Source organism: Spea bombifrons, chromosome 1 (assembly GCF_027358695.1).
Source record: "Spea bombifrons isolate aSpeBom1 chromosome 1, aSpeBom1.2.pri, whole genome shotgun sequence".
Lineage (NCBI taxonomy): Eukaryota > Metazoa > Chordata > Amphibia > Anura > Pelobatidae > Spea > Spea bombifrons.
Genome location: NC_071087.1, coordinates 1708866 through 1725589, shown reverse-complemented (window position 1 = coordinate 1725589; position 16724 = coordinate 1708866). Strand labels below are relative to the sequence as shown.

General features: G+C 39.9%; 1 protein-coding gene across 1 annotated transcript; it reads left to right on the top strand.

The window, feature by feature from the left end:
- The first annotated feature begins 359 nt into the window (after positions 1 to 359).
- LOC128467642 (vomeronasal type-2 receptor 26-like) lies at positions 360 to 11865 on the top strand. The gene is made up of 7 exons (XM_053449321.1): positions 360 to 387; positions 1648 to 1732; positions 2390 to 2681; positions 5299 to 6129; positions 7504 to 7722; positions 9278 to 9401; positions 10961 to 11865. The coding sequence occupies exons 1-7, from the start codon at positions 360 to 362 to the stop codon at positions 11863 to 11865; spliced, it is 2484 nt and encodes an 827-aa protein (XP_053305296.1).
- Positions 11866 to 16724: the final 4859 nt, after the last annotated feature.

Here is a 16724-nt window from a genome sequence, read left to right as displayed (position 1 = left end):
CCACTAGTGGGATGCATTGTTTCCTAAAATGTTTGAACTTTTCAGGTTTAGAAATATATACTGAATATAAATATCTAAATGTGAATATCTCCATTTCCTCGGTGTTATATAAGGCCAACAACTGTGTAAGTTATAATATCAGCAAAGCACTAAAGGTTACAGAATGTAAGAGGGGACTCTCTGGGCTCTTGTTACATTTTGTCTACCAGCTGAAGACCACACATTTGTGGCTGAGAGGAGAGAGTGGTGGCTGAGAGGAGAGAGTGGTGGCTGAGATGAGAGAGTGGTGGCTGAGATGAGAGAGTGGTGGCTGAGAGGAGAGAGTGGTGCCCACGCTTCCATGTGTATGTATATTCAGCATGAATCACTTGGAGGAAGAAGAGAGAGGTAAGTATATATCAAAAGAGGCAAAAAGTATGAGCTAGGGGCCATAATCTAAAAACTAGAGGGTCTGAGGCTTAGATGGAAAGTTTTACTTTACTGAGTCATACTTGGTAGGTAAGTAGAACAGCCACACAGGTGAAGTGGTAAAAGTAAATAGCGTGAGGGAATGAAAGCATACATGGGATCCGTACATGGCTATCCGAAGCACAACACAAGACAAAGATTTGAGGCTAGGTTTCCAAATTCAATCTTTCCATGTTTTTCTTTATAGAAAAAATGTTGCAAAAATGATGTGTTTTGTTAAATCTTCATAAAAAACGCAATATAATGGAAAATTTAGCATTAAGATGTGTTTTTTCATCACAAATCTCTATAACATAATCTTATGTCCTTATTTTTCTTTATTTAACTTATTACCACCTGCTGCCGTGACACTGTGCGCGCTCGGTGCTCCGGTGGGATAGATCCTCAACAGACATCTGTGTGATTCATAGATTTTTATATCTCTCCCAATGGCCCCTCCGTATTTTCACTCTTTGTTTCTCGCACTAATTTGGCTTTCGGACTCGGAGTTACATTTAGATATAAAAGCAAGGAATATAAATCCTCGTAGCTCACCGCAAGCTGCCTTATGAGAACACGGACGTCTTCTGTGAGATGACAATAGGATGAAACATGCTCAGATCTCTCTAATAGGGGCCACATGCCCTCTGTATATTGTCTTCTTTCTGAGTATCCAGCTGGTGACGGAGGGCAACCTTCTGAGTTCTGGACCCCAATGCAGACTTGTGTTAAAAAACGCTTTCAATGCCCCCAGATACTTTCAGGACGGAGATTTAATCATTGGAGGAATATTCACAGTGAGATACTTATTGCATGAGCAGATCTATCACATGACATATAAGAGTTTTATTTATTGTACAGCGTATGTACCACTTACCACTTACCGAATGAATGAAACCGTTACCAAATGTGCGAATGTTCAATTGTTCTATCTTTTTCTTTGTGACATCAGTTAATGTGTTTTTCATTGGAAAGGGCTTCTGGGTTCTAAAGCTAGAGACGCCAGCACTTGGACAGCTCGATAGATGACTTAGTCAAACTCCTAATGGGTCGCTGTGTTTTCGTCATAGGGTTATGGAATATTCTTTTTTCTAATTTTTGAGGGCTTTTAGAAATGCATTTTCTAGGGGTAAAGATGTGGAGTGCGTAGAAAAGTGGTTTCGAGTTCATGGTTTCCAAAAGTGTTGGCTCCGTTCCTAGTGAGCGCAGGTATTCTGAGTTCTGATGTTTCAGCATCAGCACGGGTGAAGTTGGTCCACAATCTAGAAGGGATGAGATATTTCCGGTTTGGGGGCTATATCAGATTATATGGACATTTTTCCCTCTTCCATATTGATAGATATGGGTATGTAAAAGGGCAGAGTCACTTGACTTTACAAATTGCTTAAACTAACTATACAACTATGTACAAAATGAAACTATCATAGTGATTGAGACCTGTATATGACGATGCATAGGTATGTCAACATTTTAAATAATCATTTACAATTGGGGTATTAATGTACGATTTATATATATGAATTATAAAAACAGATAAATAATTTATCTTAACATATGATAGACTGTAATTTTGGTACAGAAACGTATTTTATGCCGAAATGTAATTATTTCTTCTAGTCCTTCAAGGTTCACCAAAATCTATACATTTTTGTTCTTTTTTTCCAGAAATACTTAAGTTTTTTTATTTAAGGTCAAAATTATGATGCAGTGAAGTGCTCCCTCTGCATACAAAAAAAAGGGGAAATTATTGAACCCGTTTTGTAAAATCAAAATAAGGAGATTGTATTAAAAATTCAAAATACTCTCATTTTTCCTGCGTACCCCCATTTTGTGTGACTACCGTCCTGTATATCTTGAGTATAAATCGAATGAATATATACACAGTATATTTATATTATCTGTATTACGATGTCTGTTATAATTACATATTATCGCCTTGCAGGCCCTTTCCTCGGTATTACAGGCATCTCTTGGCTTTTATTTTTGCCATTGATGAGATAAATAAGAACACTGATATCTTACCCAACCAGACTCTGGGGTACCACGCGCTGGACTCCTGCGGAGACGCCAACTTGGCCGTTAGTAACGTGATACAGATATTATCTGGAGCCACCGTCACCGTTCCAAATTACTCCTGCGGGCAACACGGACAGCTGGCCGGGGTGATTGGAGATCTGTCTTCACAAACATCGACACAAATAGCAAACGTATTAAGATCATTTGGATACCCACAGGTAGAACGCACTTTAACGTTGTTTGAACAACCTAAATATTAAGGAAATATATTCTATAAACCGTATACAGAAATGTGTAATGCAGAACGTGGGGACTCACAGGTAACAGCTGATATGATTCTATTATCTGAGTTACCCTTAATAATAAGAGGAATATACAGGTATGTGAGTGTTGTAAAAATAAAAACAAACATTTTATCTGAAAAAAAAGATCGCAGAGAAAGAAAAGCCAAAAAACATCAAGAACTGCATTTCAGACAAAATGAGCTGACAAAGGATAGGTTGTTGGACATCCAGTTGGTGGATCCTGGTTGCATGACCCCCAGTCACAGAATTCATTCCAAGCTCCTTCCTTCTTCTCAGTGCTACTAGGCCCGAGTCACATTTATAACTCACTAAGACATTTTTTGGCATCAGCGATTTTGACTTGCTTTGGACTTTCCTGTGATTTGTGTGAATCGTGGAAATGATTGTCTTTTAGAGAAACATGTTGAGAACCAAACTAAATCCGATCAGCAGGGCTGTCAGGGACCAGATTTCTTGTTCTGTGATGTATTACCCCATTTTAGTAAGTGACCCAAGATGACCATTATCATGTCATGGATATTTAAACGTCCAAAATCCTCTTGTCTTACATTTTTCATGTAAGAAATGAAGAAGTTGAAATGATTCAATTTATTTGCTAACTGAGAGTTTGGGTGCAAGATTTCAAGACCAAGTTACTACATTAATTCCTAATAAAATGGTATTTGTTCGTTAATGTAATTGCCCCACCTATTGGTTGTAAAGCGTATTGCAATGTGACATTTGGTGGTGCTGTTCTCATTCATATGCAAATTCAGTGATGTTATGAATGTGAGGCGGAGGTTGTGTTTATGTCACGTTCCCCAACTTTGCATGTAGTTTTTTTGCGTTAGATAAGTTAGAACAATTTTATTGTTGTTTCCCCATCCTGTTAAGTGTAGTTTGTGGGTGTTGTCTCGGGGCGCCAGAACCTATATGGTGGCTTAGGGGATCCACATCCTGAAATCAATTATGTTGAGATGCTTTTAGCACCGGAACTGTTACGAGTCCAGTGTTGAGCTATAATTACAGAAGGAAAAAGCTTCTTGGGCTTTTGGCTAAGATTAAGTGTAATATCTTATGGGAAGGGGGGAAGCACTTGATCCTCTGGCCTTAGGGCTGGGAAAGCATGGAGCCTGAGGTGTTAGATTGCCCTGGCAGAAATGCTGAAGTTACCGTGTGTAGTATTGCACGTTGCTGCACATGGTGAGCGCATGTTTTCTACTGGTGGCCTTCCTGCACATTCTTCTCCTTGTACCATCAGGTCTTGGAGTGAAGAACTTATTTTTGAACCTGGCTAGGCTAGGCCAGAAATGGCCTGCCCTTATTTATTTTTCCTTATTTAAGTTATACATCACTACGTTTTTACACGTGTGCCCATCAATTTTTTTTGATTTATTTTTGAAATTCACGGCGAGGACACGGTCACGATTTTGCTTTCCGATTTTTTGTACCCACGTTTTTCAAAAAGGAGTGAAGCCTAAAGGTTAAAGGGGTCTCACCCTTCGGGGTGAGACTTGAAGATCCGGCCCCCCCATGGGGGGGGATTTGTCTGGGTTCCCCTTGTGGGACCCCAGTATCGTATTCTGGGCTTCTGCTGCTAATGCACAGAACAGCACCTCGGGCTCCAAAAAAAATATATATATATATAATTACAGAAGACGTGTTGAGGGCTTATTGCTTGAAAGTCTACTGTTCTGGTTGGCTATGTACATGGGGACCCTGGATATCACGGATTAGGTCTGCCTGGTGGTCATAAAAGGCTAGCCGAGTGTAAATGGCTTGGTAAGTACATTTTTTGTAAAGCTGCAAACTGTGCTTTTGTAATTAATAACTAGTTTAAGCCTCGTTAACGCCTGAGGAAGGGGCTTACCAACTTGGTCTTGAAAGCTTGCAATCAAACTCTCAGCCAACAAATGGTATTATTTTAACTGTTTCCTGTTCTTCCGTGGCTACTACCCTTTTCAATACTCTATATCAACATTTTGTCAAGAAATATAAAAATTTGCACCCAAAGCTTTATGACAATCAGAATCAACAAAAAAGACCCTTAGGAACTCAATGTCTCAGATTCTAGTGATTTGGTTCAGTTTGGTTATGGTCAGCGTATAGAAATCAGACTGAAGGCGGTGAAAAAGATGTCCAAAAAGATTTTAATTATCCCAGCAAGTTGGACCCTTCACTTCCATGGTGATAATAGTTCTATATCTTTATCCGACATTTAACATATGGGTTACCTGTCTATAAAGTTTAGATTTTATACATAATTAAGCTGACAGTAGAAGGGCCTGTTAGATCTTTGAGATCCCGTGTAGAGGCACATACATTTTCCAGATATTTTTCCCACCAAACAGCACCAGAAACTCTTTTGGACCATAAAAAACACATAAATAAATATCTGCTGGTTCTGAAAAAAAAGCAAAACAAAAAATCACTCTGGTCCTTCCTCTAAAAACCATCATTTTTGGGTCGCCTGCTAAAACCATGATTGACTCCTCCTTCTGCATCCCGGGGGTTAATGTCTCTATTGATGAGATTTCTCATTTGTTTTTAGATCAGCTTTGGTGCAACAGACCCCATTCTGGCAAACAAACAGTTATATCCATCGTTTTTCCAGACTCTTTATAATGACCGCGTTCAGTGTCTCGCCATCATAAAGTTACTCAAACATTTTGGATGGACATGGGTCGGTATCCTTACGTCAGATGACGATAGCGGGGAGGCGCAGAGTCGAGAAATACAAAGACTAGCAAACGAAAATGGAATTTGCATTGAATTCATCCTGAAGTCCCAACCGAAGCAAAGCTTTAAAATAATCAAAACCAACAAACAGATCCTTAGGAACTCAACCTCTCAGATTCTTGTGATATGTGGTTCGGTTTCGTTGTGGTCAGCGTATATAGATGAGAGTGAAGGTGGCGATATGTACAAAAAGACTGTAATTATCCCAGCGAGTTGGACCCTTCACTTCCATGGTGATAATAGCTCCATATCCTTATCCACATTTAACGGCAGTCTCGTATTCACACGTTCCCATAAATCTATTCCCACCATGCAGGACTTCTTTGAGAATATAAATTTTATGTACCGTCCCACTGACACTTTACTAGAAGAGATCTGGGCTGCGTATTTCTCCTGCGAGACCTCAAACTCAGACTGGAACTGGATAATTGAGTATACGTACGGGACTCGCCTCCATAACTGCAGTATGAACAGAAATATGACAGAGTTTGCCAGTCACTTATACAACTCCAAGAGTTTTGGAACCCCATATCAGGTTTATAAAGCAGTTTATGCCATGGCTCATGCTCTGAATGACTTTAATATGTACATGGAGAGGCACTCCAAAAGAAATTCTACTTGGTCGCATAAACGAATGCGGGAGGTAAATCCGAAATTCAATCTATCTATATTCTAAATGTTTCGGAAATGAAAGGGATATTTCAATGATTAAAATAGTTAATACACTAAGGCAGAGTTTTGATACATACATACGCTATATGGCCAAAATTACGTGGACATCTGACCGTCACACCTATATGTGCCTATTGGACATCCCATTCCAAAACCATGGGCATTAATATGGCATCCCCCATCCCTCTTTGAGGCTATAACACCAGGGCCGGCCCGACAATGGAGCCGAGTGGGGCAACCGCTCCAGGCGGCACTTTTGAAGGGGCGGCACTTCGCCGCCCCAAGCCCTTTATTTATTTATTTATTTTTTTAATTAAAGCTAAAGAGAGAGAAAGGGGCGCCCCTCTCTCTCTCCTCTGCAGTGAGTCTCCCTGTTCGGTCTCGGTGCCGGCTTGTAATGCTGAGTGCCAGAAGATTTCCGGCGCTCAGCATTACAAACCGGCACCGAGACCGAACAGGGAGACTCGCCGCAGGGCTGCTGAAAGGTAAGTACAAGGGGGGGTAAGATAATTGGGGGGCGGCAGGGACGGAGGGAGAGGAAGGGTAGATAAGGGGGGGGGCATTATACAGGGCCGGCATTTTGCCTTGGGCCGGCTCTGTATAACACGCTCTAGTTCGTCTATGAAGGCTGTGCATAAGATCTTGGACTGTGTCCATTCAGCCAATAGAGCATTTGTGAGGTCAGGCGCTAACGTTGGATGAGAAGACCTGGCTCTCAGTGTTCCAATTAATTTCAGAGGAGTTCAGTGGGTTAAGGTCAGGGCTGGCCTGACAGCTCCAGCAGCAAATCTGATTTCCTGCTCGTTTATCACCTCTCACTTCCACCAAACCTCCAGCTTTCACCCTCCCGCTCAATATTCAAGAAAAATACCAACCCGCTTCTTCAGAGTCAATCACTGCAACTAGAACCTCTCTGCCACTGTAATACATATAAGGCCAACACAAACTTCATATAATTGGAAAACACATATATATGTGAATATGCGTCAAAAATAGGCAGAGTCACTTAGATGCCAAGGTAAAACATTTAATACAAACAAAAATGGAGGAAGAATATAAAAAAGTAGATAATAAAAATAATACCAAATAAGTCTTTACAGCCACTAATACAACCTCCACACCATGTCTTCCCTTTCTCTAAACCCTTTACCTAACGGATCGGTTTGTCATTCCCCTTGAATATACGTATTTTAAGAAGCGTCACGTAAATTATTGGTGCTATATAATGCAATGTGAGATGAAATGTTCCGACTTCTAGTCAGATTCTGCCGGGGTAACTGAAGAAGTATTTATTTCTTGTATTTATTGGAGTATTTATCACTCTAGACACTGTTGTTTATTGCAGTATTTTCTGAAAAGAGTTCGTTTTAAAGATCCCACCGGAGAAGATGTGTATTTCAATAAAAATGGGGAAATGACAAATGTTTACCATATTCAAAATTATGTTATTTCAAGAAATGGGGCCTACTTTGACCAACTTGTTGGGACTTTCAGCGTGTCCTCTGAAGGAGAGCGACTCACCATCAACGACAGTGAAATAATATGGAAATACGGCACTACTGAGGTTAGAAGATGTCTGGTTTTACCGTAATGTAAACATGGTGGTAGCTTGTGGTACACTTGCTGAAAAATGCAGGTGCCCAAATTGGGAGTCAACGAATAATGGGGTGCATGTACATAACGGAAAAATGAATTAATCATAAATAACAGTTTTTTAAAAATATTGCTTATTTCATTTCTTTTTCCCTTATGTACATGCGACCCCATTATTCGTTGATTACCAAACATCCAGAGGAGTGTTTTTTGGGAAAGTATTCTTTTCTATTTACACTGTTTTCACGTGAGATTTTGGAGTCCCTTTCGCCTCATATTCACCCAAATTGGGAGAACTGGTTAAATTCACTATTCAGTGGCTTATATCAGTTACCACAGGCTAAGTTCTATGGCTAAAGAACTTCAGACTTTGGATATATATATATATACTTTTTCTTCTATCTGGGTTTAGACTGGATGTTGTTACCTGCCCAATGTAGCTCCAAGTGTATAGACCGTTAAGTAAAGAGATATACATATCCATACCCTCTAACCATTCGGGTGTTCAAACTGGGAGAGCTGGGGTGGAGGGATGCAGAAATAAGTGGGGAAAGGCAGGGCCAGCACCAGAGGTGCATAGGGCTGGAGGTGTGGTCACCCGACCACCTGACCCAAATAGCCAACTCGCAACACTCAGTTTTATTGGATGTCTGTGGTGCTACACCATATACCTTCCCTGATTCTAGACCTCCGTGGCTCACTGATCAGAGGATCTCCTCAACTTGCAAATGATCACTACTGCCTACAAAAGTAGGACAGTCAAGCCCAAAACTTGGAGCTGAGCCATGAAACCTGGGAGTGTTGTGAGGAATACACATCGGTGTAACTGTGTGCAAGAATATCACAGAGTGAGCTGTAAACACATGGAAACAGGAGGCCCAATAATAATGAGGTTGGCGACCTCATATTCCTCATCTCACGTGTTTGTATATCCCTTCACCTCCATCCCCTATGTTCACAATGCAACTACAATACTGTCCTAAGCTCCATCATTTCATGATTTAACCCTGTGGGGAGCCGGATACAGATATTGGAATCATTCGCAGTCATTTCATTTGAAGTTCACTCTATTCTTCTCTTAGACGTGGCTGTGAATGAGTGAACTCCTGTTCGTACAGCTCAATTTATTGATCATTTTGCTGCATGACTTTCTGTACCCATTGATGATCCCTCTTTCTCTACTACCTCTAAACTGTCATCCTTCACCTCCTCCTTGGACTTTTTCACAGTAGACCACTTCGCCTACACGCTATAATGGACACCAAATTGAACTGGTTTTCACCCTCCACTTAACCGTCTCCCGATTTTCATGCACACCTTCTCTCTGACCTACAGCCCTGTTATACTTCCCCCTCCACCTAAAATATATCCACAAATATATAGAAACCTCCATGATCTAATACAACCAACAATCTAATACACCGCTGCCTCTCCTCTAAACGTGTATATCCCCCCCTGACTCAACGACATGACCACATATCACATAAATTCAATCTTTTTCTAAGTTCTTGTTGCACGGTTTATAGATTCCTCGTTCTCGATGTTCTGATGACTGTCCTCCTGGCCACAGAAGAGTTTTACGTAAAGGGAAACACACCTGCTGCTTCGACTGTGTGCTGTGCTCCGAAGGAGAGATATCGAATCAAACAGGTGCATCAAAATATCTTTCTCCTTATAATTTTGAATAATAGGAATATAAGAGGCAGAAAAAATAACTCCGTGTCCTGTTATCTACAAAATGTTAATGAAAACGATCACTCCCAACTCATGTTAACTATAGGGAGCGTTATATTCATAAAATATATACGAAAATGAAGCAAAACCTCATTTAAGACCAAATACGATAGTATCGGAATATGCCATCATTTAAAAAGCTTAATAATGCACTACAATACAAGTCATACAATAATAAATATAACACATTAAGTATAATATTGGGATAAACTCACTCTCAGCTTTGACCTATCATGTGCTTTATATAGTCATGTATTTTTTTCCTCCATCAAGTCATACATTTTTCCTGCTAACATTTATTCTGAAAAACATTTTAGTTACCCTTCTCTGAACTCTCAACATCTTTCTGGAGATTGGGACTCCAGAACTGCCCCCAAAACTATCAGAGGTCTGGCCAGAGATCTGTAAAATGGCAGAACCGCTGCCCTCTTTTGCCCTTTAGTTATACAACTCAACAACTTGCTTGTTTTCTGTCACACGATGTGGGTCCCAGTACTGAACCCAAATGTCGCTTACTAGTAACAAGACATTATTCTGAATATTCACCAATAACTACAACCTACCTGCTTTAACTTTCAAACCCAAATACTTCAATATACCATATTTGCTCGAATATAAGACAAGGTTTTTTTAAAAGAAAATACTCTGAAAAATACCCCTTGTCTGATATTCAAGGTCGTTTTATAATCTGACCTCAAGTAGAGGTCTTACTAAGAGGCTAAGATCCAGATCCCCCGCAGCGCTGCAGGGGACCTGGATCCTCATCTCTGGCAACCTGGGGAGCAGAGTGGCATATAGGGGATATATAGGTATATCTTTGGGGGCAGAGTGGCATATTTGGGGGAATGAGGCATATCTGGGGCAGTGTGTCATATAGGGGGTATAAGGCACATAAGGGGGGCAGAGTGACATATACGGTGGTATAAGGCATATCTGGGAGACAGAGTGGCATATAGGGTATAAGGCATATCTGGGGGGCAGAGCAGCATATAGGGGGTATAAGGCATTTCTGGGGGCAGAGTGGCAAGCCTGGGGGCAGATGTGCGTAACTGGGGGGCAGGTTGGCAAATAAAAGGAAATAAAAACAAAAAAATATTGTTCTCGATCATAGCTTTTATTAAAAAAAAAATAGTTTAGATGAATTAACATTTACTGGTAAAACTTTTTTCCTATAGGGTCGTCTTATATTCAGGCTTTTTCTTTTTTTCCCAAATTAATATTCAGATTTTGGGGGTCATCTTATAGTCAGGGTTGTCTTATATTCCAGCAAATACGGTATTTATTTGACCCTTCTATGAGAGTCAACAACAAATTACTTACTTAAATCCACATCAACAATGTTGATAATGTACAATTTTGATGGTTCTTTTTAGAATATAGGTAAATTGTTTTACTTTCCCTCTTGAATATCTATCTATTTATCTTTTATAGTGTTATAAATCATTTAATGTTTGAACTTTTTGTATACCTTACAGATGGAGGGTCATGCACAAAGTGCCCAGATGACCAATGGCCAAATGAGACAAAGGAAAAGTGTGTTGAGAAACCCACTGAATATTTATCGTACAAAACTGATTTAATAGCCATAGCCCTGTCTACTATTACTGTATTTTTGTTTGTCATATCCGCCAATATTTTGGGTATTTTTATTTTATATGGGGACACTCCCATTGTGAAGGCCAATAACCGGAATCTGAGCTTTATACTTCTTGTCTCCATTATGTTGAGTGACCTCTCTGTGCTGTTGTTTCCTGGTCATCCTACAGACGCAACCTGCATGCTGCGTCAAACCTCATTTGGAATCATCTTCTCGGTAGCTGTGTCTTCTCTGTTGGCCAAGACCATCATGGTCTGCATCGCTTTCAAAGCCACCAAACCCGGCAGCACCTGGAGAAAATGGATTGGTGTTAAAATACCCAACTGTGTGGTGTTTGTCTGCTCATTTATCCAAATTGTAATTAGCATCTGCTGGTTGTCAATTTCTCCTCCGTACCAGGAAATGAACACTCACTCCTACCCTGGAAAGATCATTATTCAGTGTAATGAGGGGTCAGTAGTTGCTTTTTACACTGTTCTGGGGTACATGGGCTTCCTGGCCGCTGTGAGTTTCGTTGTCGCTTTCCTGGCCAGAAAATTGCCGGACGGTTTCAATGAAACCAAATACATCACCTTCAGCATGCTGATCTTCTGTAACGTCTGGATCTCTTTTATCCCGGCTTATATGAGCGTCATGGGCAAAAACACAGTGATTGTAGAGATTTTTGCTATACTAGCATCAAGTTCTGGAATACTAGGTTGCATATTTTTCCCAAAGTGTTATATTATATTGTTTAGACCTAGTTTAAATAAAAAGGGTTATTTATTTAAAGTACCTCACTGACCTAGATATGTGCAGATAATTCCTTCTTACGACCGTTCTCTTTTTGTCGTATTGCCGGAGAAACATTTTTATACAAAAATAAAAATAAAGAAACTGGCTTGCTGTAATATATCTGGGCTATATTTAGTATTTAAAAAAAGAACTCTGATAAATTCCAGAATACATGAAATATGGGATGCATGACTGGCCAAGTAGATTAAGGATTCCAATCACATATCGATCCGCGATGACACTCTACCACCTCACAATTTCTCAAAACTAGTGTCTTTTTATGAGAAAAATGTAAAACAGATTTATAAGAATACACAATTCTATTATTTTCCCTTTTTTATTTATTATTTATAATTTTCACATGCTGCTTGCACATTAACAGCAGACTTTTGCCTTTTTAGAGATATGGTAATTAAAACAAATATGACATATGCTGGAATATTACATCATATTTCAAGTCTCTGTGATGTAGAGAGTTGAATATAGCAGGATTGTGAGGCCCAGGATAGCCCATAATCCAGTTCCAGTTTGACCTATTTGCTAAGTCCAGTGGTCAGATGAGTTAATGGTAAACTTGACTGACCGGACTCGACATAGGTCACATGCACTCTCATGCTAACCCTATCAAAACAAATCATATATATTCTAAAATGTCAGGATATGCAACTTTACATTTTGCAAGTTTCAGGCAAGGGCGTGCGAGTTAAATGAATGCTTACATGCCTTTGCCTGAAACTGGGAACATTTAGCATAATTGTTAACATCAGGCATCCACTAAATAGAGGTTCCAATTAACCCTATACATCCAAAAGGTAACGATGAATGCATGTGAGGTGTTTTTTTTTACTGAATGTAGCCAAGATGGCTGCCTCACCTTTTTACTGCTCCCAATCTTCTCCAAGAACATTCTAACTTACCCTCCATCCTGGCTTCAAAACCTCCGCAATATCTATGGATCATCTATCTTCCTGGCTTGCTGCACCCGTGGAACTGTTCAGTTTATTTCAGCGACGAGATACAAATTTCCAGTACCGAGTCCAAGTAAAGTCCCTCACAGAAGCAGAGTGATGATCAAGGTGCTGTGCAATTCTTGATAATTTGTGGCATCTCACTTTCAACCACCCAGAGACTGCATACTGCTGACCTACATACTGAACCCAACTTATCAATTTGTGAAATTCACATGTTCCACTATATTCATAGGGTCTATACAAATCCCTCAAATAATGAAAATATCCTATACATGGGCTTAAGTATTGGGAAAATCCTTTTGTGTTTCAGTTCTGCAGCCAATATGACCATTTTCCCGCTATCTCTATTTGAATCAAAACTTCAAAGGCCTTTCATGCCTTCTGCTGGGTTGATTTAACACAAAGCCAAGCCTGGATCCCAATACTATGCATATGTAATCAACTACCCCCCAGAGCCTGATCTCCACAACATTAACCCCTCCAGTGCCACGCTCTGCTACCCATCAAAACTCTGCACTTATTCTGTCTTCCACAGACAGCAGGGATCAATTCAAACCTGGCTTAAACCACTTGGCATCCATTGGAAAATTGGGAGGGGATCCAGTGGGGATGCAAAATTTAGGGGAGTTTAATATCTTTCCACGAGTAACCAACTGTGGGCCAGCCTTCACTGAGGGACACTTACCCAATATATAGTCCACAGCAGGAAATGACAGGTGTAAAAAAGTCAGACCAAAAAATAGCCGCTGCCTAATTCTGGTACCAAAGCATTTAACTACAAAGCCACAAGAAAATCTAAACTCCCCCAGACAGGTCTATCAGCGCTATCCTATATAATGTCAGATCCATCGGAAACAAGACTGCTGTTAAAATGCAGGCCGTACCTTGGAAGCAGCTGTGCCAAGCAATTATTCAGTGCACCATTATTCCAGAATCAAGAGAGGAAGAACAGCAGTCTTTTCATTCTAAGCCACTATCAATTAATGCACCAAAACACGTTGACTGCATAGCTGCCAGTATCTCCAAAGTGAAAGTGTTGAGGGTTCTATCAATATATTGGCCTCTTGGTGATGGGAAGGGATACATAGAGAAACCCTCAAAGCGTGTGACCAGATTAATCCTGGAACACCCAAGATGCTTAACTCTGGGGGACTTTAATGCCTGGGTTGATGGCACTCGTTCCCATCTTGGGCAAAACCTCCTCTGCATAATGAACACTCCTGGCTTCACACAAACTGTGAGCTCCGCCACTCACAAAAGAGGCCGCACACTCGATCTAGTGTTCCAACTTGGACCTGAAATTCCTTTTGTAAAAATAAACTCAGTTGTAGGGTCAGATCTTCACTGCATCCAATTCTCCATCTCCTCAGAATCAACTAAACTTCCCACTCCAAAGCTGGCCAAGAGTCACTCATTAAAGGGTGTGACTCCTCTAGACTTTTCATGAAATCCCTATTTAACAGAATAGCTGGACTCCTGCAGAGACCCCAATTTATTAGTTGAACGGTTTAATAAGAGGGTGAGTGATAACTTTGACAGCCTAGCCCCAATGTGCATATAACCCATAGAAAACATTCGCCATGCACCATGCTTTGATAACACCATCAGAATGTTGAAGGACAAAGGTCGCAAACTCGTAAGAAGATGGCGTAAAAAACACATAAATTGGATGATAAACTTATCTTAATCAAGTATATCACTGATTAGCTAACAATAGCTAAGAAAATAAATTGACATTCCTGTCAGTAGAAAGGCCCTGCAAGCCATCTTGCTTGCATGCATACCCCTACAAACCTTTCATGGTCTAAATGTGAGGATTTTGTAACCTTCTTCTCTGATATGATGGCCTCCATCTGGACCTCTATTGCAAGAGGAAAGCCAAGGACTTTGCAGAGTTCCAGGAGTGGTGGTCCAAATTACCCTGCCTTGCGAACAAGCTTTAACATCTTTCAAATAGTTTCTTTCATGTCTATCATGGAAAGCCTGCGGCCAACTACCTGTAACTTATATCCTGCAGCTACACATCTTCTCCCACCATGCACAAATGCAACTCGCCCAGTCATTACAAAAATAGCCCAGTCTTCTATGAAATGGAGAAATTTTTCAGACCTATCGAAAGAAGCAGAGGTGAGACCTCTTCTAAAAAAAGCCTTCCTTAGACCCAGACTGCATGTCAAACTTCAGGCCTGTCTCCAACATCCTTTTTCAGGGAAAAATAACTAAAACATGTCCTCAACTTGAGGCCCATCTCTCAAAGAACAACATATTTGACACTTTCCAATCAGAAAACCTCACAGCACTGCGACAGACCTGGTTTGTGTTCTAAACGATCTCTTGGTTTGAAGAGACAAGGGTTATAACTCAATACTAATTCTTCTAGATTGACACCATTGATCATCAGATTCTAACTGAGCATTTGCAAGATCTATGTGGCCTGGGAGGTACAGTTCTAATGTGGTTTAAATTATTCCTCACAAACAGATCACAGAGAGTATCATCAGGAATGTGTTCTTCAGCTCCCACACCACTAACGTGTGGAGTACCACAGGGATCTATTCTATCTCCCACTCTATTTGCCATATACATGCTGCCACCGGGGGGGGGCATAATCAGTCGTTATGGATCAAGATATCACAGCTATGCAGATAATACAGAAGTTTCCTTTGCACCAGGAACCAAGGATTCAATGCCTCTAATCAACAGATGCTTAGCAGATGTCCCGGAAACTAGCTGGTTAAAGCTGATAAGATCAGATCAAACGAATCTTGACAGCAGTTTGTCACTTAAAAAACAGATTTCTGTTGTGACAAAACCTGCCTTCTTTCATCTGAGGAACATAGCAAAGATAAACAAGGAGATTTCCTGAAAATCACAAAACCTCGGGAAAATAACAATTTAGATTTTTCTTTCCTAACTAAATATAACCATAATGCCTTCGCAATCAAAAAAGCTATAAAGAAATGTTGGCCTATCCTCAAACAGGATAATATATTAAAAGATCATCTACCCAAGCAACCTAAGATCATCTATAAAAAAACTGAAAATAAAAACACTGAAAACCTAAAACCCGTTCTGGCTCCTAGCGCCCTTCCAAAAATTCAGAAAGAACAAGAACATCACCACTTCTAACCTGATAAAACCCCAGGGTTCTATAAGTGTGGTAGATGTAAATTATGTAAATCATGTAGCCTACAGAAAAAGAAACACTGGAAAGGTACATGAGATTAGGCATTTCATACATTGCAGTACAACTAATGTTGTATACTAAATAGAATGCAAATGCGGGGCACCATATAGAGGACGGACCTCCAGAAAATGTAAAGTTAGAGGTCTGGAACACTTGGGAGGGATTAGAAATTTAAATCCGAAACATAGCCTTCCCAAACATTGTAACGACTGTCCCTCTTTTTCTTTCCCTGAATTTAAAACGATTGGAATAGATGTAATAAAACCACATTGGAGAGGAGGGAACGTCCAACATCTAGCCCAAAAAGAAACGGAATGGATATATACATTTAAAACACATTAAAAAGATGGTCTGAATAGTGAATTAGACATTCTAGCTTTCATGGACTAGACTAATAGTCATAACCATCTCCTTTCAAAACGTTATATATACAATACTGCCCTCTATTGACTAGATTAATAATAATAACCATCTCCTTTCAAAACTTTATATATACAATACTGCCCTCTATTGACTAGATTAATAATAATAACCATCTCCTTTCAAAACTTTATATATACAATACTGCCCTCTATTGACTAGATTAATAATAATAACCATCTCCTTTCAAAACTTTATATATACAATACTGCCATCTATTGACTAGATTAATAATAATAACCATCTCCTTTCAAAACTTTATATATACAATACTGCCCTCTATTGACTAG